Raw genomic sequence first — 24,034 nt, 5'->3', positions numbered from 1 at the left:
TTCATCTGGTTTTGTCCGCCAGGTAGCGTAATTGCAAATACCTTTGCTCCTACTGGGAAGAATAAGGAATGAATGGACGCATCTACAGTCCAATGGAAAGGCATTTCAATTAAGTCTCAACCAATCGGACTTCTAGGTGGGCGTCTCATTTTAAAACGCCACAGTTCACTTCTGCACCAGATGAACATTATGTATGCCGCCTACGTGGGGTGGTCTAAATACAGTTGGTGATAATAGAAACGGGTTACTAAATTGATTTTTAGCAACACAACTCAGACTTGCGAATATGACTCCGCTGTATAGCATTGCTGTTGTCTGGTTATTTACCTATGCGCTATGCGAGGATTTTTGTAAAAATGCCAACTACTTCGGCGGGGCACACACAACGTTCGTGAATACCCCGCGACCGAGAGATTCGCCGGTGTTGTCTGGACACAACCTTAACAAACGGAGCACTGACCCCGACGGAGAGACGTGCAAATCTCTAACGGGATTCGAGTCCACGCTGAAAAATAACACACACACCGTAAGTTTTTTTTTTCTATTATCAAAGGCTGTTGCTTGTATAAAAATGTTTTTTTTTATGTCAAACTGCACATTGTCATTGATTCGTGTTGGCTGCAACCCATATATCCCACCACAGCGAAAATAATCACATTTCTCTCGGATTTGATTGAGGAATGGTCAAATCCATTGTGATAATCTGTCATTTGTGACCTTTCAGACTGCTGTGGTGATACTGACTCATGGTTCTCATCACCACGTGGGCTATACATTCCTAATTGGCTGATTGATTAGAAGGATGAACTTTATTGCATATTCTGACAAGAGTTAGACTGTCTTAAAGCTAAAATCGTTGGTTGCTGCATTTTTTATTTATAAATTGATATACACCCATTGATACTTGACCTGAGCTCGAGGCATTTATAAATTGTGTTCTCCAACCGTCGACCCAATAGAACTTAAAATATAAGCTTGTTTTACTCCAATTTCTGTAAACAATGTAAATTTACCCCCCATCCCCCTTGCTCTATTGCCTCAAAACATAGTTAAAAGGACATTTTAAATCATGGATGGTCAGTCCTTGCATCCATAGCTCTGTAAATGAATTTGAGAGTGGTTACATTTCTCCAGGCCCATCCCTCAGCTTTTTACCAAAACAGGGGCAGGGTACCTGCTTTGCTATTGTTTCTACTAAGGATTCTAGCTTTTCGGGATTCAAGGAGTACCCTACAGCAAAGGGTCAGGTGGAGTGAATATGCATTCAGGTTTCTCATAATGCATCCATTATTGATTGAGGACGGATCATATTGTGGCATCAGTCTCCTACATTCGGTAGGCCTGTCTCTGTATAGTTTGGTAATATATGCTGTGATTTAAATACACAAAGTCTCATTTCATTTTCACCCCTAGACCCTAAAAAATATGATATTGAACATAATTAAAGGCCAGCATATTTATAGTAAAGTATAGACTGACTGAATGAGAACAATGATGGCTTAGGATGTCTATGGGCCAAACATAGCTCAAATCATCATGATTACTTATGTTTTAACCTACTGTTGCTGGGCATGTTGCTTTGCATCACGTCTTTCTGTTGACAGAGCTGGTTATAGCAGCCAGAGTGGTTGCCTGTACTGCAGAAAAAGGTGTTAGGGAATGTAAATTGCTGTCTGTAAGCAGCAGTTTTGTTGTGAGTTCATATGACTGTACACTAGCAGGGTCTCCTTTGAGTGGATTCTCTCTGTGCAGTTCACTGCTCTGCTCTGCTCCACTGTGATGCAGTAGGGAAAGGGACATAGTGTTTCATTACTGTTTGCAACATGAAACAAATTATGTAAGTATCATGTTCTGAGACTGACAAAAAGTTAGCACACTGCATGCATGCCATGATTGAGGTGGAGAGGAAATGCAAACCCCATATTTTCAGCATTTATTTCCCTGTCAGTCAACACTGGCCTCCCTTTGTCACTGAGGAGTCAGGTGATTCTGTTCAGCCAGTTGAAGGCAGATGCTAATGGGGTTATAGTGTAAGCCACCGCTAACTCAGGCTAAATGTGGCCATATGAGGAGCAGCAAAAATGGCAGTGATACGCTGTGATGCCTCTGGCTCTGCTGTTGGCCTACTAGAACACTCTTGCAGCCCAGACTCCACATGGCTTCTCTGTGTGTTTAGTGGAGTGGGTTGTGAGCCCTGCAAATGTGACTCAATGCTGAGAGGTCAAGGGATCCACTCCTACAGTTAAATAAAGGCCTAGTTAAATGTAAAAATTAAATACAACTTTAAATACAGCACAGGAGGTTGCTGGCACCTTAATTGGGGAGGACTGGCTCGTGGTAACTGCTGGAGTGGAATGGTATCAAATACATAAAAACACATGGTTTCCATGTGTTTGATGGTATTCTATTCGCTCTGTTCCAGACCTTATTATGAGCCGTTTTCCCTTCAGCAGCCTCAACTGTTTACCGGCATTAACTTTGGGAGCTAACAAGTCTAAAGGTCATGGGCAAGGTAACATATCATTTTGGTGAAACATCTATTTTACACAGGATGAATATAGTTTGTGGGTCTACGAGCCCTTCTGTGCACAGACAGCTCCCTAATAAAGCACAGAGGTATTGTTCATGCCATGGTTGAGCTGTTTCAACTGAACCAAATTTAACTCCTGCCATTGATGTTTTATTCTGGATCAAAAAGGGGCTTAGGTGGTGGGTGTGGCAGGGGGTGTGGCAATGGACACAGTTGGTGTGGCTGAATTTTAGATAACTTTTAAAGGCTCCCAATTTGATGTTTTTTGTTGTTGTTGTTGTTGTGGCAGTTTCTTGAATTTTTAAGCCAATTTTCTGCAATTCTCCTTGGAGCCGAGATACATTTTTGCAATTTTAAAGTAAATTCCAAAGAATTCTACACATTTTGCCATGGAGCTGAGAGAAAATGTTGCAATTTAAAAGCACATTTCCAGGGATTCTACATACTCTGCCATGGAGCTGAGAGAAAAGTAAAAAAAAAAAATATATATATATATATATATATATATACACACACACACTTACACACACACACAGTTGAAGTCGGAAGTTTACATACACTCATGTTGGAGTCATTAACTTGTTTTTCAACCATTCCACACATTTCTTGTTGACAAACTATAGTTTGGCATGTGTGCACGACACAAGTAATTTTTCCAAAAATTGTTTACAGACAGATTATTTCACTTTTATAATTCACTGTATCACATTTCCAGTGGGTCAGAAGTTTACATACACTAATTTGACTGTGCCTTTAAACAGCTTGAAAAATTCCAGAAAATTATGTCATGGCTTTAGAAGCTTCTGATAGGCCAATTGACATCATTTGAGTCAATTGGAGGTATACCTGTGGATATATTTCAAGGCCTACCTTCAAACTCAGTGCCTCTTTGATTGACATCATGGGAAAATCAAAATAAATCAGCCAAGACCTCTGAAATAAAATGTAGACCTCCACAAGTCTGGTTCATCCTTAGGAGCCATTTCCAAATGCCTGAAGATACCACGTTCATTTGCACAAACAATTGTATGCAAGTATAAACAACATGGGACCACGCAGCCGTCATACCGCTCAGGAAGGAGAAACATTCTGTCTCCTAGAGATGAATGTAATTTGGTATGAAAAGTGCAAGTCAACCCCAGAACAACAGCAAAGGACCTTGTGAAGATGCTGGAGGAAACAGGTACAAAAGTATCAATATCCACAGTAAAACAAGTCCTATATCGACATAATCTGAAAGGCCACTCAGCAAGGAAGAAGCCACTGCTCCATAACCGTCATAAAAAAAAACAGACTACGGTTTGCAACTGCACATGGGGACAGAGATCGTACTTTTTGGAGAAATGTCCTCTGGTCTGATGAAACAAAAATAGAACTGTTTGGCCATAATGACCATTGTTATGTTTGGAGGAAGAAGGGATGCTTGCAAGTCGAAGAACACCATCCCAACTGTGAAGTACGGGGGTGGCAGCATCATGTTATGGGGGGACTTTGCTGCAGGAGGGGGACTGGTGCAATTCACAAAATAGATGGCTTCATGAGGAAGGGAATTTATGTTGCTTCAATATATCCACATCTCAAGACATCAGTCAGGAAGTTTAAAGCTTGGTGGCAAATGGGTCTTCCAAATGGACAGTGTCCCCAAGCATACTTTCAAAGTTGTGGCAAAATGGCTTAAGGACAACAAAGTCAAGGTATTGGAGTGGCCATCACAAAGCTCTGACCTCAATCCTGTAGAAAATTTGTGGGCAGAACTGAAAAAGTGTGCGTGAGCTAAGAGGCCTACGAACCTGACTCAGTTTAGAGTATGTAAACTTCTGACCCACTGGGAATGTGATGAAAGAAATAAAAGCTGAAATAAATCATTCTCTCTATTATTCTGACATTTCACATTCTTAAAATAAAGTGGTGATCCTAACTGACCTAAAACAGGGATTTTATACTAAGATTAAATTTCAGGAATTGTGAAAAACTGAGTTTAAATGTATTTGGCTAAGGTGTATGTAAACTTCCGACTTCAACTGTATGTAAATGTGATAATTCAGTTTTCTATTTTTAATACATTTGCAAAAATGTCTAAAGGCCAATTTTGCTTTGTCATTAAGGGGTATTGTGTGTAGATTGTGGGGAAAAAACTATTTAATCAATTTTAGAATAAGGCTGTAACGTAACAAAATGTGGGACAAGTCAAGGGGTCTGAATACTTTCCGTATGTGTCTTTACTCTATTTTCTACATTAGAATACTATTGAAGACATCGAAACATTGAAACAAATAAAGAAAAACCCTTGAATGAGTAGGTGTGTTAAAACTTTGGACTCATTCTGTATATATTTCACAGTTTTGGACTCAAGGGTCAAGGGTTTCTCTGGCTGAAAAGTGCCTGCACTGAGATATGCCTCAAGGCCCACACCCTAACCCAGTTTGCTATGGAATTATGATCTCTCACATGGACCTGACCTGAACCCTCCAGCCAATGAGATATGCTACAAACACCATCCAAACCTCTCTCGACGTCTGTCCAAATGTTCTTCAAATCCCCTCGGCCCGAGTCTTGATGACTTCCCAAATGGACACATAGAAGTTCCCACAGTAAACCAGTTTAGCCCATCTCCAGTTAAAATGGCCTTCACAGTACATTCTCTAGCCCCTTCCAACTCACAGGAGCTTTGAAACCCAGCGGTAACTTAATTTGGCCGTCTCTCCGGCTCTCTTTGTCCTCAGGGAAGCAGGAAGTGTTTTTAGGAGCAGAACAGCCAGTTCAGTACAGTCCTGGTGTTTTCATGGTAGACAAATACGAATACGGCCAGAGGAATGTTCTAGAATTCTGTGAAATGCCACAACTAAGTACTTGATGGTCTTTGTGTTGTCAGATCAGTGAGTGAATGTGCTAGAGTTGGAACACCTGAAGCTCCTTTTGACCATGGAAAAAGCACTCCTATTGGCAGTATGTTCCACCCACCACCACCTATCCACACTAGCCTGTGCTCCCTCATAAACATTCCCCACATGTTTCTCTCGGACCTCCAGTGAGTCTATCTGCTCTAAGAGCAGGCTGACTGGCCAAGACAAGGCACAGGGGGCCAGTATTTTTAGGTTTGTGGCGAGGGCTGAATCTTCTGTGTCAAGACAACACAAGCCTCGCCTCACTTGCTAGTCATAAAAGTCTGTTACAATTCGTGAGAGACTTATACACCTAAATACCGGAGAGATAATTGATTCTGTCAATGCCTCTCTTCCTGCCTCTTCTGGTTTCCATAGCATTGTGCAACAAACGAACAGTTGACATGGCTCATTTAAAGAGGAGAGTGTGTGCGACAGTGTGTTCCAACACAGTGTAGCCAAAGATAGTACAATATGATGATTTGCAGAATCTGCTTCTCCAATAGAAATCTCTGATCATACTTGTAGGCGATGTCATGCGCAGAACGTCATCAGGTCTAATGGTCGTGTCGCACCGAACTGCACATGTGCAGACCATCAAATCAAAGGCACAACTTCGATATAAAGTTGTTTTGATGAAAAGTGTCAGTTTTTCTCTTTCACAAGGTTGTAGCAATGAACATTTCAGCTACTTTAGAGATTGGCTTGAATCTAGGTTTTGCATTGGTTGGTCTGGATGCTGGTGGGAGGAGCTATAGGAGTATGGGCTCATAGTAAGTGCTGGAATGTAATAAATGTAAAGGTATCAAACATAAGGAAACCACATTCTGTTAATTCTATTTGACAACCCTCCCACTCTGTCTGCCGAATTCTTTCCCTTTGCTCTTGTTTTCCTTAATAGAACGTTGGTGGGTGGAGCTGGGAGGATCGTCAGCGAAATGGGACACACCTGGGCTCGGGTGTGTCCTGGGGATAAATACACCTTTACCCCATTCATTGAGGAGACTCTCTCCATGCAGACACACTGTTAGTTTTGGTTGTGGTGTTTTGTGGCTTGTTTGTTTTGGCACCTCGCAACATCTCTAATTTTCACCATTTATGCACACAACCACTCATTAACACTACTGATTACACACATACACCATTGTTAATTGTTTGTAGATTACTTTGTTTAATAAATATATCTGTTATTCCTTATCTCCACGTTGTCGCCCTCTTTGTCACGGGCTACGAGCTGGTTCATGACACATTCCAGCCATTCCAATGAGCTCATCGTCCTGTAGCTCCTCCCACCAGCCTCCACTGACCTATACCAATCATAGAGTATGTTTACTGTACACGCACACTAATAGTTCGATACCAAACTGATTATGGCAGTAGGCCCGAGTATTCCATTAGCCATGTAAACACCTTACGTTGCTTATCTTAATTGGTGTAAGGTCATAATCGAAGTAAGCATATGCAAATTTAAACACCTAGTTGTCTCAGCAATCTTTCAAATGATTAGGACATGTAAAGACCTTAATCGGTGTTCCAGTGGTGTGTTTGATGTGCGCATGTGCTAGCAGCAGCAGTGTAAGCCTCGCTCTTTTCAAACGTTATATAACCGAGCTCAGAATCAAATAGGCTTCCCAAAAATAACATGGTCCCTGTGGTAGAACGTTTATTTTAATTGCCGATTTTCTGCATTTGTCAAAGTCCCACAGTCAACTTAGTGTATGTAAACTTCTGGTCCACTGGAATTGTGATACAGTGAATTATAAGTGACATAATCTGTCTGTAAACAATTGCTGGAAAAATTACTTGTGTCATGCACAAAGTAGATGTCCTAACCGACTTGCCAAAACTATAGTTTGTTAACAAGAAATTTGTGGAGTGGTTGAAAAATGAGTTTTAATGACTCCAACCTAAGTGTTTGTAAACTTCTGATTTCAACTGTATATACAGTGGGGCAAAAAAGTATTTAGTCAGCCACCAATTGTGCAAGTTCTCCCACTTAAAAAGATGAGGCCTGTAATTTTCATCATAGGTACACTTCAACTATGACAGACAAATTGAGAAAAGAAATCCAGAAAATCACATTATAGGATTTTTTTAATGTATTTTTTTGCAAATTATGGTGGAAAATAAGTATTTGGTCAATAACAAAAGTTTATCTCAATACTTTGTTATATACCCTTTGTTGGCAATGACAGAGGTCAAATGTTTTCTGTAAGTCTTCACAAGGTTTACACACACTGTTGCTGGTATTTTGGCCCATTCCTCCATGCAGATCTCCTCTAGAGCAGTGATGTTTTGGGGCTGTTGCTGGGCAACATGGACTTTCAACTCCCTCCAAAGATTTTCTATGGGGTTGAGATCTGGAGACTGGCTAGGCCACTCCAGGACCTTCAAATGCTTCTTACGAAGCCACTCCTTCATTGCCCGGGCGGTGTGTTTGGGATCATTGTCATGCTGAAAGACCCAGCCACGTTTCATCTTCAATGCCCTTGCTGATGGAAGAAGGTTTTCACTCAAAATCTCACGATACATGGCCCCATTCATTCCTTCCTTTACACGGATCAGTCGTCCTGGTCCCTTTGCAGAAAAACAGCCCCAAAGCATGATGTTTCCACCCCCATGCTTCACAGTAGGTATAGTGTTCTTTGGATACAACTCAGCATTCTTTGTCCTCCAAACACAACGATTTGAGTTTTTACCAAAAAGTTCTATTTTGGTTTCATCTGACCAGATGACATTCTCCCAATCTTCTTCTGGATCATCCAAATGCTCTCTAGCAAACTTCAGACGGGCCTGGACATGTACTGGCTTAAGCAGGGGGACACGTCTGGCACTGCAGGATTTGAGTCCCTGGCGGCGTAGTGTGTTACTGATGGTAGGCTTTGTTACTTTGGTCCCAGCTCTCTGCAGGTCATTCACTAGGTCCCCCCATGTGGTTCTGTGATTTTTGCTCACCGTTCTTGTGATAATTTTGACCCCACGGGGTGAGATCTTGCGTGGAGCCCCAGATCGAGGGAGATTATTAGTGGTCTTGTATGTCTTCCACTTCCTAATAATTGCTCCCACAGTTGATTTCTTCAAACCAAGCTGCTTACCTATTGCAGATTCAGTCTTCCCAGCCTGGTGCAGGTCTACAATTTTGTTTCTGGTGTCCTTTGACAGCTCTTTGGTCTTGGCCATAGTGGAGTTTGGAGTGTGACTGTTTGTTATGGACAGATGTCTTTTATACTGATAACAAGTTCAAACAGGTGCCATTAATACAGGTAATGAGTGGAGGACAGAGGAGCCTCTTAAAGAAGAAGTTACAGGTCTGTGAGAGCCAGAAATCTTGCTTGTTTGTAGGTGACCAAATACTTATTTTCCACCATAATTTGCAAATAAATTCATAAAAAAATCCTACAATGAGATTTTCTGGATTTTTTTTCTCATTTTGTCTCTCATAGTTGAAGTGTACCTATGATTACAGGCCTCTCTCATCTTTTTAAGTGGGAGAACTTGCACAATTGGTGGCTGACTAAAAAAAATGTTGTTTTTTTTTGCCCCACTGTTTGTGTGTGTGTGTATGTATGTATGTATGTATGTATGTATGTATGTATGTGTGTGTATATATATATATATATATATATATATATATATATATATATATATATATATATATATATATATATATATATATATATATATATATATATATATATATATATATATATATATATATATATATATATATATTATATAAGTACATTCATTTCCAATGGAATGAAGGGTTTGCCCTGCAGAGACAGCTGCAGTGCAGTCTGTGTGGTGCATACGTTGAATTTATCGAACAGAAAAATAAATAAAAAATATACATACATATACACACATATATATTTTATTTTTCTGTTCGATAAATTCAACGTATGCACCACACACACTGCACTGCAGCTGTCTCTGCAGGGCAAACCCTTCGTTCCATTGGAAATGAATGTACTTCTGGTGTAACAAAACGCAAATCACGCTGTCAGTGTAAGCGAGTCGTTAATTCTTCCATGGATCTCACATTAAATTCAGCTTAACGGGGATGTAGCACTGTTTAAACTAACTATTCAAAGGCCACAGAGAAACTTGGAATAACCTGTACTTGGTTCGATGACAACTTGTAGAAGGCTTATATCTATATTTTGGAATGTCGGTTGTTGATTTCACCACAAAGGGAATAGAACCCTTTTTCTGTTAACTTAAATGAATCACGACCCGGCATAGGATATCAACAGTGACAACGGTTGACTGTCCAAAAAATGTATTGGTGTGTGGCCAGCGACTTTTATAGAGAGACCCCCCAAATGCTCTGTGCCATTTCATTAACTCCTCATTCTAAGTCCTGCACATCCCAGCGGTACAAAACCAAAGATATTGAGCCGTTTTAAGCAATCAATCTTACGTCATCGTGATGACTGAACTTTTATACTAACATCACCAATCTGAGGTAAAAATGATTTATAATTCCACTAAATTGTATAGCTTGAAAATGAAAACTTGTCTAAGGTAGTAACACAAACTGTCCACATTAGGGAAATTAACACAGTATACAATTTAATATTTTTTATTTTATTTAACTAGGCAAGTCAGTTAAGAACAAATTGTTATTTACAATGACAGCCTAGGAACAGTGGGTTAACTGCCTTGTTATGGGGCAGAACAACATATTTTTACCTTATCAATATGGCAAAATAGTTGGGAGGAGTCTTTACGTTAACATTGTGTTTGGATGTATTTCTAATACCTAAAGACTTTTCCTGCTTGATGTTTTCTAAGACCCATTTTTCATCCTATGAACTTGACATGCTCATGTTTTTTTTTTTTACATGGAAGTGCCCCTAAGCAAGGAACAGAAGGATATAAGCCTACAGTGTGTTATACAGTAAATAACCATTAACAACACTACCTACATAAGACATTAGTGTTATCAACATACATTATGATTATTCAGGGTAACTTGTCAGTAATGCATAATGTCATACTGAAAACTGAAGTATTTAAGGAAAATACAATGAATTATTCCACACATCCAGGACTATATGTTGCTGCTTATTACCTTTGTTCTGTGTAGTATTCACCTTCGCCATTTGGTTGAATGTGTCTAAATGTGCAATAACAACATCATGAGGGTCAGGCTGGTTGGCTGTTTTTTCCCCCTGGTCTGTGGTCAGAATGTACAGAGAAAACATGTCCTGTTCCGTGTGTGTGTGTGTGTGTGTGTGTGTGTGTCTCAGTGTGTCTCAGAGCTGGGTTGCAGCCAGCAGCACAGAACCAAGGAAAGCAGCACAGTGGTGTTCCACGTGCTGTTTGTGTCCAGAGGATAGAGAGAGGGACGGAGAGAAGGGGGCAGAGAAAGGGAGGGAAGGAGAGTTGGACGGCTAGATAGAAAGGGATAGGAAAGAGATTAAATAAGGGGCAGGGAGGGAGGGAGGGAGGGAGGGAGGGGTGGAGATAATTAGTGATGGGGAGGAAGAAATGTAGGGTGAAGGAAAGTTTCATGGTTGGCAGTTTTTTTGTTTTTCCATATTATCCCATCTTCACTCAATAGGGGTGGAGTCATCGGCTGTGTATGTGTCTCCTCCCAGATGCTAATAGCTGACTGAGCTTCAAGTAGGACCAGACTTTCACCTCACTCAGCTCCAGCCCAGTGCCTCAAACCTACTGTACCTAGACCTGCAATAGCCCTATACACAGTACCAGCCAGATCCATGCATTTAGAGTGTTGGACCATTGAGGATTCTGCATTATGAAGCATTTACATGAAACCACAACATTCTATAGCAGCCATGTTAGCACACCATTTACATTAAATGGGGAATATTTAAATAATGTAATGTACCTGAATGTCTAAAATTAGATCAATATTCAAAATTCTAGATGTTGGCCCAACTCTCTAAAAACATGGCTCTGGTATAGACACAGCTGCCACCTGACACTACAGTCCCTCTCCCTGCTCCTTTAAGCTTCATACCCAACCCTCCAAACCATATATGACATTTACACAGCTTCACCTCAAAGATCACAGCCTGCATGTGTTTGACCTTTATATCTGGAAATATTGATGTAGCACTCTTGTTAACACCTCGAACCCTGCAGAATAAGGGGCTCACTGTGCTGGCCTGTAACCTCCCGGCCCTACAGTACACCAGTGGCGTGTGTGCTTTAGCTCTGGAATATTTCGTCATAGGATGTGAGCTCATGTCTGGTCTGTGAGGTCACATCCTGTCTGGCAGTTAGGGTTTGTAGCTGTATTTGACAATTAAATGACCCCCCCTCCTGCTCATCTTCTGTCTGTTGATGGTATCAATTCATCCCCTCAGGCAGTCTCCTCTCTTCTTCATCCCCCTCTTCATACTCCTCCTCCCTCCCACCAAGTTAAAATATATCTGTCTGTGACAGAACCTCCTCTGGTCCCTGTCATCCAGCTGGAGCTGCTGACTGGGCTGACCGAGGCTGACCTGTCCCACACTGCCTTGCTGCTTTGTTTTGGGTTTGAAACTCAGGGCAGGGTATCGGTTGTCCAGGCAGCCTGGCAGGGGTTCAGAGGAACAAATGAAGAAAACACGTTCTTGGTTAGATTTGACACAGGTGTACAAGCATTGGTCTTGTACTATTATACTCCTAAGAAAAGCAGAAGCCTTTCCACCCCATAACATGAACAATCTGCTACAGTAACATGATTTGTGCCCAGGCGTGCCAGCTTAAACCTGGCAGGGTTGTTTTCAACAAGAGTGTTTGAACTCAAGTTGAACCGGGTCGATCAGATCACTTCAGAGGAGGGATGAAGAGTGAGATGATTCCTTTGGAGCAGGATTAAGGAAGGATTGAGGGGTTGTATGAACAGATCTACTGTATTTGGAAGAGGGAGGATGGAGAGAGAGTGTGAGGAACCGATGCTTTTGAAGAAAGGATGGAAACTTGTGCTCACACTTGGAGCGATCATGTGTTCCCCTGGACCTGTTTTACTAGTATTTTCCAGAGATCATGTGTTCCCCTGGACCTGTTTTACTAGTAGTTTCCATAGATCATGTGTTCCCCTGGACCTGTTTACTAGTAGTTTCCATAGATCATGTGTTCCCCTGGACCTGTTTTACTAGTAGTTTCCATAGATCATGTGTTCCCCTGGACCTGTTGTACTAGTAGTTTCCATAGATCATGTGTTCCCCTGGACCTGTTTTACTAGTAGTTTCCAGAGATCATGTGTTCCCCTGGACCTGTTTACTAGTAGTTTCCAGAGATCATGTGTTCCCCTGGACCTGTTTTACTAGTAGTTTCCAGAGATCATGTGTTCCCCTGGACCTGTTTTACTAGTAGTTTCCAGAGATCATGTGTTCCCCTGGACCTGTTTACTAGTAGTTTCCAGAGATCATGTGTTCCCCTGGACCTGTTTTACTAGTAGTTTCCAGAGATCATGTGTTCCCCTGGACCTGTTTTACTAGTAGTTTCCAGAGATCATGTGTTCCCCTTGACCTGTTTTACTAGTAGTTTCCAGAGATCATGTGTTCCCCTGGACCTGTTTTACTAGTTGTTTCCAGAGATCATGTGTTCCCCTGGACCTGTTTACTAGTAGTTTCCAGAGAGCTGCCTGCCTGCCTCCTGTGGCTTTATAGACTTCCTAGAGTAGCAGACACTCTCCAGGCCTTACCTCTCCTCATAAACAACACATAGAGGCAGGCTAGTGGTGGGGGGAACCAGAGCCTCCTCTCTCCACAGACCTACTAGATGTAATTCAGGGTAGAATGGAAGAAGTGAACTCTGGATTAGTGGTAAGACAAAGACAAACACTCTTTGCTCTCCACCTGACTTCTTTGTCTTAGCTCTCTCTCTTCCTGGGGGGGTAATCTCTCGATCAGCTCTAAGGCACACACACACACACATTCTCTCTCACTGTCTCTCTCTCTCTCTCTCTCTCCATCATCTGCAGACTGGACTAAAACTTTAGGGGGCCCTCAGGAGAATTAGGGGCCTGTGTGCGCAAGAGTGTTTTTGTCCTGCTTTCAGGACACAAGGCCCTCAGTTACTCTCTTGTTCTCGGGCCTCTCAGCTTGTCAGCCAAGTAGGAATGTAGGTCACACTCACAGTTCTATACAAAGAACATAGTTTGACAGTTGGGACACTCAGCAACAGCCTGGGAGGTGTGTATGTGTGTGTGTGGTCAACTCTCCCTGTGTTGAACAGGCAGGGTTTGGATTAAGGAGAGTAGGAAAAGGGGAATCACACAAGTGAATGTCCCTCTGTGTTCTGTATGACATCACATTGTGTCAAATTTGAATGTTTCCTGTACCCTGTGATTTCACTTAGCGTAAACCACACAACGCTACACGTGCTGTGCCTCATGTTCCTTTGTAAGACATGTTGATAAGCCTTCTCTTTCTCTCCTGTCTGCAGTATGCCTTCAATGACCTGAGTGGCTCAGTGTCTCTGGCCTGGGTGGGAGATGGCACAGGGGTAAGGTGTGTGTGTGTGTGTGTGTGTGTGTGTGTGTGTGTGTGTGTGTGTGTCCACCTGTAAAACCTGTGTTGTATCTCCACAGGTGCTTCTGGTGCTGACCACATTCCAGGTGCCCGTCTTCATGATTCGCCTTGGCCAGTCTAAACTCTACCGCAGGTCAGAAACTCCAGATTCAGGAGATATGGGTCTATTTTTACCTGTCTCAACTCGTCAGGGATTGAATCGCACATTAACTTTTGGGGTCACCCTTAAAATAGTGGAGTTATGATACTTTTAATATAAGGATTCCTGATTTGTATTGGGAGTGGTAGGTAGGTTTCTGTACATTCCCCCCATGTCTCTCTCTCCCAGCGAGGACTATGGAAAGACATTCCAGGACGTGACCCACCTGATCAACAACACCTTTGTTCAGACTGAGTTTGGCATCGCCATTGGTCCTGACAACTCTGGCAGGGTCAGTACTTCTTCCCTTCATGACTACGTAGACATATTCTGTCTGTATAGACTGGATTCAATCAACAGATGCACACCTCCAGTAATCAAACTAGTCTTTGTTTCTCTCTGGTACTACTACGTTGAGTTATAATTGCTCTGATTGCCCAGAGAGTTAATGCACCTGGTTTCTCAGATCTAAGCCAGTTCCCTGTCTCCCTCTATAGGTGATCTATTCTGTCGCTTAGTGATCTCCTGGGTTCTCCTCTGATCCACTGTCTCTCTGTCCCCCAGGTGATCATGACAGGTGATGTGTCAGAGGGAGGGGGATCCCGGATTTTCCGCTCGTTGGATTATGGACATAGTTTTTCCCCAGCGGACCTCCCCTTCTTTCCTCTGATTCAGACACTGTATAACCCCAACGACAATAACGTGCTACTGACCCTCAGCATCACGGTACATAACCCTGACCCTCAGCATCATTGTACATGACCCTAACCTCTAACCTCTGATCCCTTACCCTCAGCATCATGGTACATAACCCTGATCTCTAACCCCATAACCCTTAACGCTTGGTTAAGGCAGCCTCAGAGGGGTTGGGTTAAATGAGCAAGACACATTTCAGTTGAATGCATTCGGTTGTACGACTGACTAGGTATCTGACTTTCCTCTTTGAATATGGTCTGTTTTTTCCGTCCCTCTCTCCTCTCCTCCAGTTGGACCTGTGGCTGTCTGAAGACTTTGGCTCCACCTGGAGGAAGATCCATGACAGCGTGTGTCTGGTCAGATGGTGAGAGCTTCCATTTAACCAGTTCATTAATCAATCAGTAACAATGGATGTTTTTTATGATCTTGTTTACTTCCAAACAAACATCTATGTCCTCTAGCTCCATATTCCAACAGCATATCTTTTACCTCTGAATCCCCCGATCCTCCCTTTTTCTCTCATTTACTCTCCCAATCAGTGGTGTGAGCAAAACAAACAGCTTGTGTGTGTGTGTGTGTGTGTGTGTGTGTGTGTGTGCGCGCAAGTTTGACATTATTGTTGTTATTCCAGCTGTCTTGCCTGTCAGTTGTGACCACATATTTGACTCCAGTTTCAGTGCAGCAACAGAAGTTCAGATCAGGCTAAAGAGCCAGGATGTGGTAGTTACTGCACAATCATTGCCTCGCACAGCATTCTGGGAACTCTGTGGCCACAGCTTCAATTGGAGCTCTGACCAGAATACATTACACAAGCAGTTTGGGCTCCCAGGACAGGGAATCAGGAGTCAGCAGAATAGTGTATATTCATTCCACAACTCCTGCTAGTCAGTTGTACAGTGGGTTGGTGAATATTGTCACTTCAGCAGCAGTCGAGTGACACCTCAGTCAGGTGGGAACCAGATGTTTTCATTCCTTTAAAGGGGTGTCACAGTGGGATGAGTCCATATTCCACACCATCTGTTTTTATATAACCCTGCTACATGTATACGCGTCAGGAGGAATGTACCGGCCTCAATCCCCAGTGAATAGGAAAGATCTCTGTCTGTCCGTCCGTCTGTCTCACTGTCCGTCTGTCTGTGTGATCCTAGGGGTCCCGAGGACAGCATCTACTTCACCACAAACTCTAACGGATCCTGCAGTGAGTAGACCATGACTACAGTAACACAACCTCATGTCAACACAACACCAATAACAACAAATAACTCACTAACAGTAGAATCATTGAGCCAGACATCTGTCCAGAGAGACTGCACGAACAGTAACACAGCCACACGATTCACCATACACAATAGCACACAATGATACACTACATGACCAAAAGTATAGGGACACCTGCTCGTCAAAAATCATGGGCATTAATATGGAGTTGGTCCCCCCTCTGCTGCTATAATAGCCTTCACTCTTCTGGGAAGGATTTCCACTAGATGTTGGAACATTGCTACGGGGACTTGCTTCCATTCAGCCACAAGAGCATTTGTGAGGTTGGGTACTGGTGTTGGGCGATTAGGCCTGGCTCACAGTTGGCGTTCCAGTTCATTCCAAAGGTGTTCACTGGAGTTGAGGTCAGGGCTCTGTGCAGGCCAGTCAAGTTCTTCCACACCAATCTCGACAAACCATTTCGTTATGGAACTCGCTTTGTGCACAGGGGAATTTTCATGCTGAAACAAAGTTGGAAGCACAGAATCGTTTAGAATGTCATTGAATGCTGTAGCGTTAAGATTTCCCTTCACTGGAACTAAGAGACCTAGCCCGAACCATGAAAAACAGCCCCAGACCATTATTCCTACTCCAAACTTTACAGTTGGCAATATGCATTGGGGCAGGTAGCGTTCTCCTGGCATCCGCCCCGCCTAACCGAGATACGTCCATCGGACTGCCAGATGGTGAAGCGTAATTCATCACTCCAGAGAACGTGGTTCCACTGCTCCAGAGTCCAATGGCGGTGAGTTTTACACCACTCCAGCCGACTCTTGGCATTGAGCATGCTGACCTTGTGTGCGGCTGCTCAGCCATGGAAACCCATTTCTTGAAGCTCCCAACAAACCGTTATTGTGCTGATGTTTCTTCCAGAGGCAGTTGGGTTCGCGGTAGTGAGTGTTGCAACCGATGACAAATTATTTTTACGCGCTTCAGCACACAGCGATCCCATTCTGTGAGTTTGTGTGGCCTATCACTTCGCGACTGAGCCGTTGTTGCTCCTAGACGTTTCCACTTCACAGTAACAGCACTACTATTCACCAGGGCAGCTCTAGCAGGGCCGAAATTTGATGAACCGACTTGTTGGAAAGGTGGCATCCTATGACTGTGCCACGTTGAAAGTCACTGAGCTCTTCAGAAAGGCTATACTACTGCCCATGTTTGTCTATGGAGATTGCATGTCTGTGCACTCAATTTTGTACACCTGTCCGCAACGGGTGTTGCTGAAATAGCCAAATCCACTAATTTGAAGGGGTGTCCACATATTTTGTACATATGGTTTATATAGATGAGCAAATAATCTAAAACTTTGTACTGATAACAATCACATGTGTTTTGACTCGTCTCTTTCCCTCTCCCCTCTTCAGATGATAAGGGCATGTTGGAGCTGAAGAGGTCTCTAGACTATGGCAAGAACATCAAGACCATCGCCAGCAAGATCTACTCCTTTGTACTTGGAGGACGCTTTGTCTTCGCCTCCATCATGACTGGCTCGGTGTGTGTGTGTGTGTGTGTTACGTTAGTATGTGCGTTTCTACAGTAATGTCTGTGTGTGTGTTATATTGTGTGTGTGTGTTCCTCAGGGTACCCAGCGTATGATCCATGTGTCGATAGATGGTGGTGATGTGTGGAACATGGCTCAGCTCCCTACTGTTGGCCATGAGCAGTTCTACTCCATATTGGCAGCCAGCGACGACATGGTGTTCATGCACGTAGACGAACCTGGAGGTCAGTCAGAACACACTCACACAATTCTGGATTAAGATTCTTTCTTAGATGTGTGTCTTTGTTAAGATCTCACTTGTCCCTTGCTATCCTCCCAGATGAAGCTTTCGTCTACATGACAATAGATGGTTTAGGAAGCTTTATTTACTTAGTGACACATTGTGACAGACACTGGCATAGGGACCATCTACATATCAGATGACAGAGGGACACTCTACTCCAAGTCTCTGGAGCGCCACCTCTACACGGCCACAGGGGGCGACACTGATTTCACCAACGTCACCTCGCTCAGGGGTGTCTACATGACCAGCGTACTCACAGAGGGTGGGTCTACACTGCCACACACGGACACAGAGACGCACAGTTTTGAAGTGTTTTTCTATACAGTCTGACCCCCCCTCCACTCCCTCTGTAGACGGCTCAGTGGAGACTGTGGTGTCGTTTGACCAGGGGGGGGAGTGGCGGCCGGTACAACGGCCTCGAAACAGCCGCTGTGACACTGAGACCGCCACCAACCGGCCGGACCGAGTGAGAGACACACACACACACACACAACCCTGTGATTATATATGTGTGCTTCAGCAATACTGTATGTAGCTTTGTATTTCATGAGTGTTTTGTCCTTGTCCCTTACCCACCCTGTGTGTCTACAGTGCAGCCTGCACATCCACGCCTTATACAGCATCTCTATGAAGATGAACGTCCCTCTACTGCCCCTCACACAGTTCAACGCTATAGGCCTCATTCTGGCTCATGGTAACACACACACAGTATACACCAGCCATACTCAATATTTCAGACCGCGGTCTGGATCCAGACCCAGAATGGGGTTCATTTTTACTGCTGTTGAGAGTTGTAATAGTAGATTGTACAAGGTGGAATTTAGAAATGTGGAAGTGCATGGGCAGTTATGTCATTCAATGTCAGAAATGTTGAGTTAATCAACTAGCCCCCTCAAACTCAACTCTGAACCTCAAAGACAGTTCCACTTCATTATTCCCCTCTAATCGGGGACTGATTTACACCTGGCACACCAGATGGGTGCAATTAATTATCAGGTAGAACAGAAAACCAGCAGGCTCTGGACCTCGTAGGGTAAGAGTTGAATACCCCTGACACTAGCCCTTGGTAGCTGGTTAGCCCAACTTACCTATCTAAATATTGTAGTTATCATAGCCAGATTACATGCCCAGGGGCCTCCATTGATTTTGTTGAGTCACTCCAGTATCATATGAACACACAAGACATGGCAAAATGTGTAGAATTGCAGGAAAAGAGCTTTAAAACGGCAACATTTTCTCTCTGCCAGCAAGAGAAGTGTGAACAGACTGATCAGTTTGGGGTTGCATGGGTTGTGAGGTGGAGGTTTGTTACTACACCAATAAAGGACAATATCCATCCAGATCTTTGCCACCTTGGAACATCTTATACACTGAGCCCAAAAATAACACAATCACAGGCCCACCCTATGGACCACTAGAATAATGGAACATTCATATCCCTATTCCTTCACTCCCCTCCCTCTCTGTCTCCAGGTAGTGTGGGTGACCCAGTGTCTGTGCTGTCTCCTGATGTGTATGTGTCTGATGATGGAGGCTACTCCTGGCTGAGAGCGCTAACCGGACCCCACCACTACGCCATCCTAGACTCTGGAGGCCTTTTGGTGGCTGTCGAACACACATCTGCACCCGTCAACCAGATCAAGTGAGTGAAAGAGAGAGAGAAACAGAAATGGAGGCGGTCCTGCCATTTCAAGTCTTTGCACTCAGGTTGTGTTTGATAATGATGCTAATATCCTTTTCCCTCCTCCATCTCCCCTGCAGGTTTTCCACAGACGAGGGCCAGTGTTGGCATGTGTATAACTTCACCAGTGAGCCGCTGTATTTCACAGGGCTGGCGTTGGAGCCTGGAGCCCACTCCATGAACCTCAGCCTGTGGGGGTACAGAGTGGGCCTGCAGGGTCCCCTCAGTCACTACTGGGTCTCTGTTACCATCGACTTCAAACAGCTACTCTCCAGAGACTGTGAGTGGACTGTGTGTGTGTGTGCATGAGTGTGGATGTGCCTGTGCTTACTGGTCTCTATGTCCCCCTGCAGGTGGGGAGGGGGACTATGTTCAGTGGTTGGCGCACTCTGATGACCTCAACAACCCCAATGACGGATGCATTCTGGGATATAAGGAGCGTTTCCTGCGGCTGAGGAAAGATTCTGTCTGCTGGAACGGACGTGATTATGTCATCACCACCCAGCCCACCCCCTGCCAATGCACACTGGATGACTACCAGTGGTCCGCACCTCATAAACCTTCACGTCTATGTTACTACTCACTCTCTCTTTACCTTTCATTTGACTCCCTTTCCTCCCCTCACTCATTCAGAGGGGTCGGGTTAAATCTGGAAGACATTTCGGTTGAATGCAATTCAGTTGTGCAACTGACTAGGTATCCCCCTTCCCCATCTTATCCATCTTTCACCATCACCTCTCTGTCTATCTCTCCTTGTGTTCAAGCAAACAACAGACAACAATATGTATCTTTCTCTCTCTGTCTGTCTCTGTCTGTTGTAGTGACTATGGGTACCACCGTGCAGAGAACAGTTCTGAGTGTGTGGAGCAGGCAGACCTGAAGGGCCATGTTCTGGAGTTCTGTCTTCACGGCACCACAGAACAGCTGCAGACCAGTGGGTAAGGAACTCACCTCACCACAACAACAACAACAACAACAAAATGCCTCTCTCTCCTTCCATTTTTCACTGTCTCTTCTGCTTTCCATCCTAAAGCTACCGGAAGATTCCAGGCGACCGGTGTGTGGGCGGGATCCAGCCTAAGAGGAAGGAGATTGATCTGAGGAGAAACTGCATCAGCAATGCACTTCACCCAAAACCTCTGGTCAGTGGTAGCATTCCTGCTACAGCAATGCACTTCACCCAAAACCCCTGGTCAGTGGTAGCATTCCTGCTACAGCAATGCACTTCACCCAAAACCCCTGGTCAGTGGTAGCATTCCTGCTACAGCAATGCACTTCACCCAAAACCCCTGGTCAGTGGTAGCATTCCTGCTACAGCAATGCACTTCACCCAAAACCCCTGGTCAGTGGTAGCATTCCTGCATCAGCAATGCATTTCACCCAAAACCCCTGGTCAGTGGTAGCATTCCTGCATCAGCAATGCACTTCACCCAAAACCCCTGGTCAGTGGTAGCATTCCTGCTACAGCAATGCACTTCACCCAAAACCCCTGGTCAGTGGTAGCATTCCTGCTACAGCAATGCACTTCACCCAAAACCCCTGGTCAGTGGTAGCATTCCTGCTACAGCAATGCACTTCACCCAAAACCCCCGGTCAGTGGTAGCATTCCTGCTACAGCAATGCACTTCACCCAAAACCCCTGGTCAGTGGTAGCATTCCTGCTACAGCAATGCACTTCACCCAAAACCCCTGGTCAGTGGTAGCATTCCTGCTACAGCTATGATACAGCATCTGGTAAAGTCTTTGTCTGGCTCAAGGAGTAGGAAAACCATTCTAGACTTAAGTTAACACCCCTCTCCTCTCTCTCTCTCTCTCTCTCTCTCTCTCTCTCAGACGGAGGCCAACTTGTTAAGCTCTGCCTCTATAGTACTGGTTGTAATGGTGATTTTGCTCATCAGCGCTGCCACAGGGGTTATGCTCGTCAAGAAATATGTCTGCGGAGGGAGGTCAGTTTACCTCACCTATCTCCTCCCCTACCTTTGTCCTCCCTGTGTGTACAGTATGTGACTGTGTGGTTATCTCACTCAGGTTCCTGGTACACAGGTACTCAGTGCTACAACAGCATGCGGAGGCCAATGGGATAGAGGGAGTGGATGAACTGGACACACACACCACCGAGATGGGCAAAACACACTACCACGAAGACTCAGATGAGGTTCACACACTACTAGCATACACATACACACACAGTTTTTGTGTGACACAGCAATTTTGTGTACAGTACATTACTAGTACATTCCTGCTCTTGTCCTGCATCATGCTGTTAGTGTTTTTCCTCACAATATTCTCTCTCTCGTTGTGTGTGTGTTTGTGGGCGTATATCTGTGTACGTGTGGATTTTCCCGCCCAGGACCTCTTGGAGTGAGAAGCGAGCTGCGAGAGACTTAATCCGCCAACCTGACAGCCTACCCAAGACTACTCCCTCTCACCATTGCCTCCTCCTGCCGCCACTAATACTGCAGCTGCTCTGAGACTCCACTCCTACTCAATGACTGCAAACAGTTCCTACATACCTCTTCCCTTCCCAAGGACACTGGCACTAAAGGGATATATCATGTCCTGCAGAGGGCTGGAGAGCAGTGGGACAGGGGCTGTGGGCTTGGGGCCTGTGGAGGGGAGCGCAGAGGAGAGCTTTTGTGTCCCTAAGGAGCTTTTGTTGTGTCTGCAGCCTTCCTTTCTCCACAACGCTTTCTGATGCAGATTCACGGATCAGGCGCTCTATTGCTGTGGTGCAGAGAGTCAGGGTGCAACAGCAGTGGCACTGGGAATGGTGTGTCTGGATCAGAATGAGTTTCTATGGTACAGTACCTGATATGGTACACCCCTACGAAAGAGACGGTATACAAAATGAGATGTGGAAAGCTTTCAACTGAAGTGGTACATAGTTATACATTTAGTTATGTCTGAAATATGTTTTTACCAAGTGCAAAAGATAATCATTTGTGTGTGTGAGGTGAAAACGTATACTAAATGTGTTATCGTTTTCAGGCTCATACCAGCTTTAGTATGACCACATTAACAAAAACTAGCTAACCATACAGTACCTTGTCCTACTGTGCTTAGAGTGGACATCTTGAATTATATTACCAAAGCACTTTCATAATTTTGTGTTGCAGAGAAAATGTATCTGATTTGTCATACTGAGAGGGTAGGGAATATGGGGGAAACTACTCAGCAAATGAGTTGTCAAGTCTGAACAGACCATATTGTACTAGTGAATTACTCTTTCCTTTTTTAACCTCTGCCATGAGGCCTACTTAACAATGTCATAACACATGTCATAAACAGTCATGACAGCTGAAATGAACTTAATTTACACAATCTTTACACACACTGCTATTGAAGTGAACTAGTAGGATAGCAGTTTACCCAGCTAAATCTAAAAAAGATCAAATATATTTGTGGGTCTGGTATAGTCTGCTTGTAAACTATTTATAAACGGTAGTTTGTTAACCATTACATTTAGAAAATACATGTGTAAGGCTTATTGTTCATGGTGTATATATGATTAAAGGGTCTGATAATAGATGGTTCATAAATAATATACATGTAATTATTAATGAACTCAAATATATTAACCAATGATATGTAATGTTAGCAAATAGTTTACTTATGGTAACAAACTTTTGAATACTGGTATAAAAGCAGATCCTGTCAACCTGTTACTAAGTTATATGTGAATCATTGCTGTTTTTTTATTTTTTATTACGATGAAGGCTATGATTTAATCTAAATCTTGTTTTAACAAAAGAAGCGCTATGTTCAAAGTTTGTGTTTGTGGGAATTATTTGATTTTACAATTTGGCAAGTGGACACATGTGAAATTAATTGTCCTAACATTTTCTTGTCACTATATTTTATTACCTCAGAATTTCATAAGCTAACATATCTAAGAAATAAAACTAGTTTGAGTATTCACTTGTGCTTTATTCAGGTAAGCAGTATTCACAACATAGAGCGGCAGAAATAATCATGGGCCTTCAGTCCCAAGCATTTCATTAGACAATGTTACCTAGTTTCCTTTATAGATTTGAGAAGCACAATATCAACATTTTTGGAGTTAATGCATGTCTACTGTGTAATGAAGTGATTCCATCTCCAAGTGGACCCAATTGAGGGTTAGGAGACTTCCTGACCAGGAAACACTCTGGGCTCTTGCAACTGGTACGTGCTTTTTGCAGTTGCAGGCACTCATTTTCTTTTCACACCATCAGGATTGATTAACCAGCTATTATAAATGGCAGCTCATGCTGAGTTTTGGTGCAGTGCTATACTGTGAGATAGCTGTATAATGGACATTATGTTTTGTCTCAGATTTCCATCTTTCTGGGAATAGTCTGTTCCATTTTAGGCCTGGTGTATAGTAGTTTGTTTGCTTGTGTTTTTATATATCATTGACAATTTTACAAACAGACTTGGAAAGTCCTCTTTTGCAATATAGGTTGATCTCTTTGAATAAATAATAGTTTAAATGTTGAACTTTCTTGTCATGTCTATTTGATCCTACTTCACCAAAGAAGGCATTATGCTATAACGCTTTAATTCTTTTACAATCACCTTTCAAAGG

The 24,034-nt window shown here is 43.4% G+C and overlaps 1 protein-coding gene across 2 annotated transcripts; it reads left to right on the top strand.

Moving 5' to 3' along the window:
- The first annotated feature begins 156 nt into the window (after positions 1-156).
- sort1a (sortilin 1a) lies at positions 157-23,946 on the top strand. Of its 2 annotated transcripts, none has more exons than XM_036983590.1 (20): positions 157-526; positions 13,822-13,881; positions 13,967-14,040; positions 14,236-14,338; positions 14,611-14,772; positions 15,033-15,106; positions 15,891-15,940; positions 17,367-17,494; positions 17,583-17,727; positions 17,893-18,048; positions 18,140-18,252; positions 18,378-18,480; positions 19,260-19,428; positions 19,548-19,747; positions 19,821-20,010; positions 20,289-20,405; positions 20,501-20,609; positions 21,301-21,413; positions 21,496-21,622; positions 21,818-23,946. In XM_036983590.1, exons 1-20 carry the CDS (start codon positions 287-289, stop codon positions 21,830-21,832), a joined length of 2,448 nt encoding a protein of 815 aa, XP_036839485.1. In that variant the 5' UTR covers positions 157-286; the 3' UTR covers positions 21,833-23,946. The 2 variants fall into 2 exon arrangements, with proteins under 2 accessions (XP_036839485.1, XP_021465485.2); XM_021609810.2 differs by having other exon boundaries at positions 477-526; positions 13,822-13,886.
- Positions 23,947-24,034: the final 88 nt, after the last annotated feature.

Source organism: Oncorhynchus mykiss, chromosome 7 (genome assembly GCF_013265735.2).
Source record: "Oncorhynchus mykiss isolate Arlee chromosome 7, USDA_OmykA_1.1, whole genome shotgun sequence".
Classification (NCBI taxonomy): domain Eukaryota; kingdom Metazoa; phylum Chordata; class Actinopteri; order Salmoniformes; family Salmonidae; genus Oncorhynchus; species Oncorhynchus mykiss.
This window is presented reverse-complemented; position numbering and strand designations above follow the sequence as displayed.

Coding starts and splice junctions, on each gene's coding strand:
- sort1a (XM_036983590.1), top strand. CDS start 287: ATGACTCCGCTGTATAGCATTGCTGTTGTCTGGTTATTTACCTATGCG. Junction 14,773..15,032: donor TACTGACCCTCAGCATCACG/GTACATAACCCT, acceptor CCTCTCCTCCAG/TTGGACCTGTGGCTGTCTGA. Junction 20,406..20,500: donor GAACAGCTGCAGACCAGTGG/GTAAGGAACTCA, acceptor TCCATCCTAAAG/CTACCGGAAGATTCCAGGCG.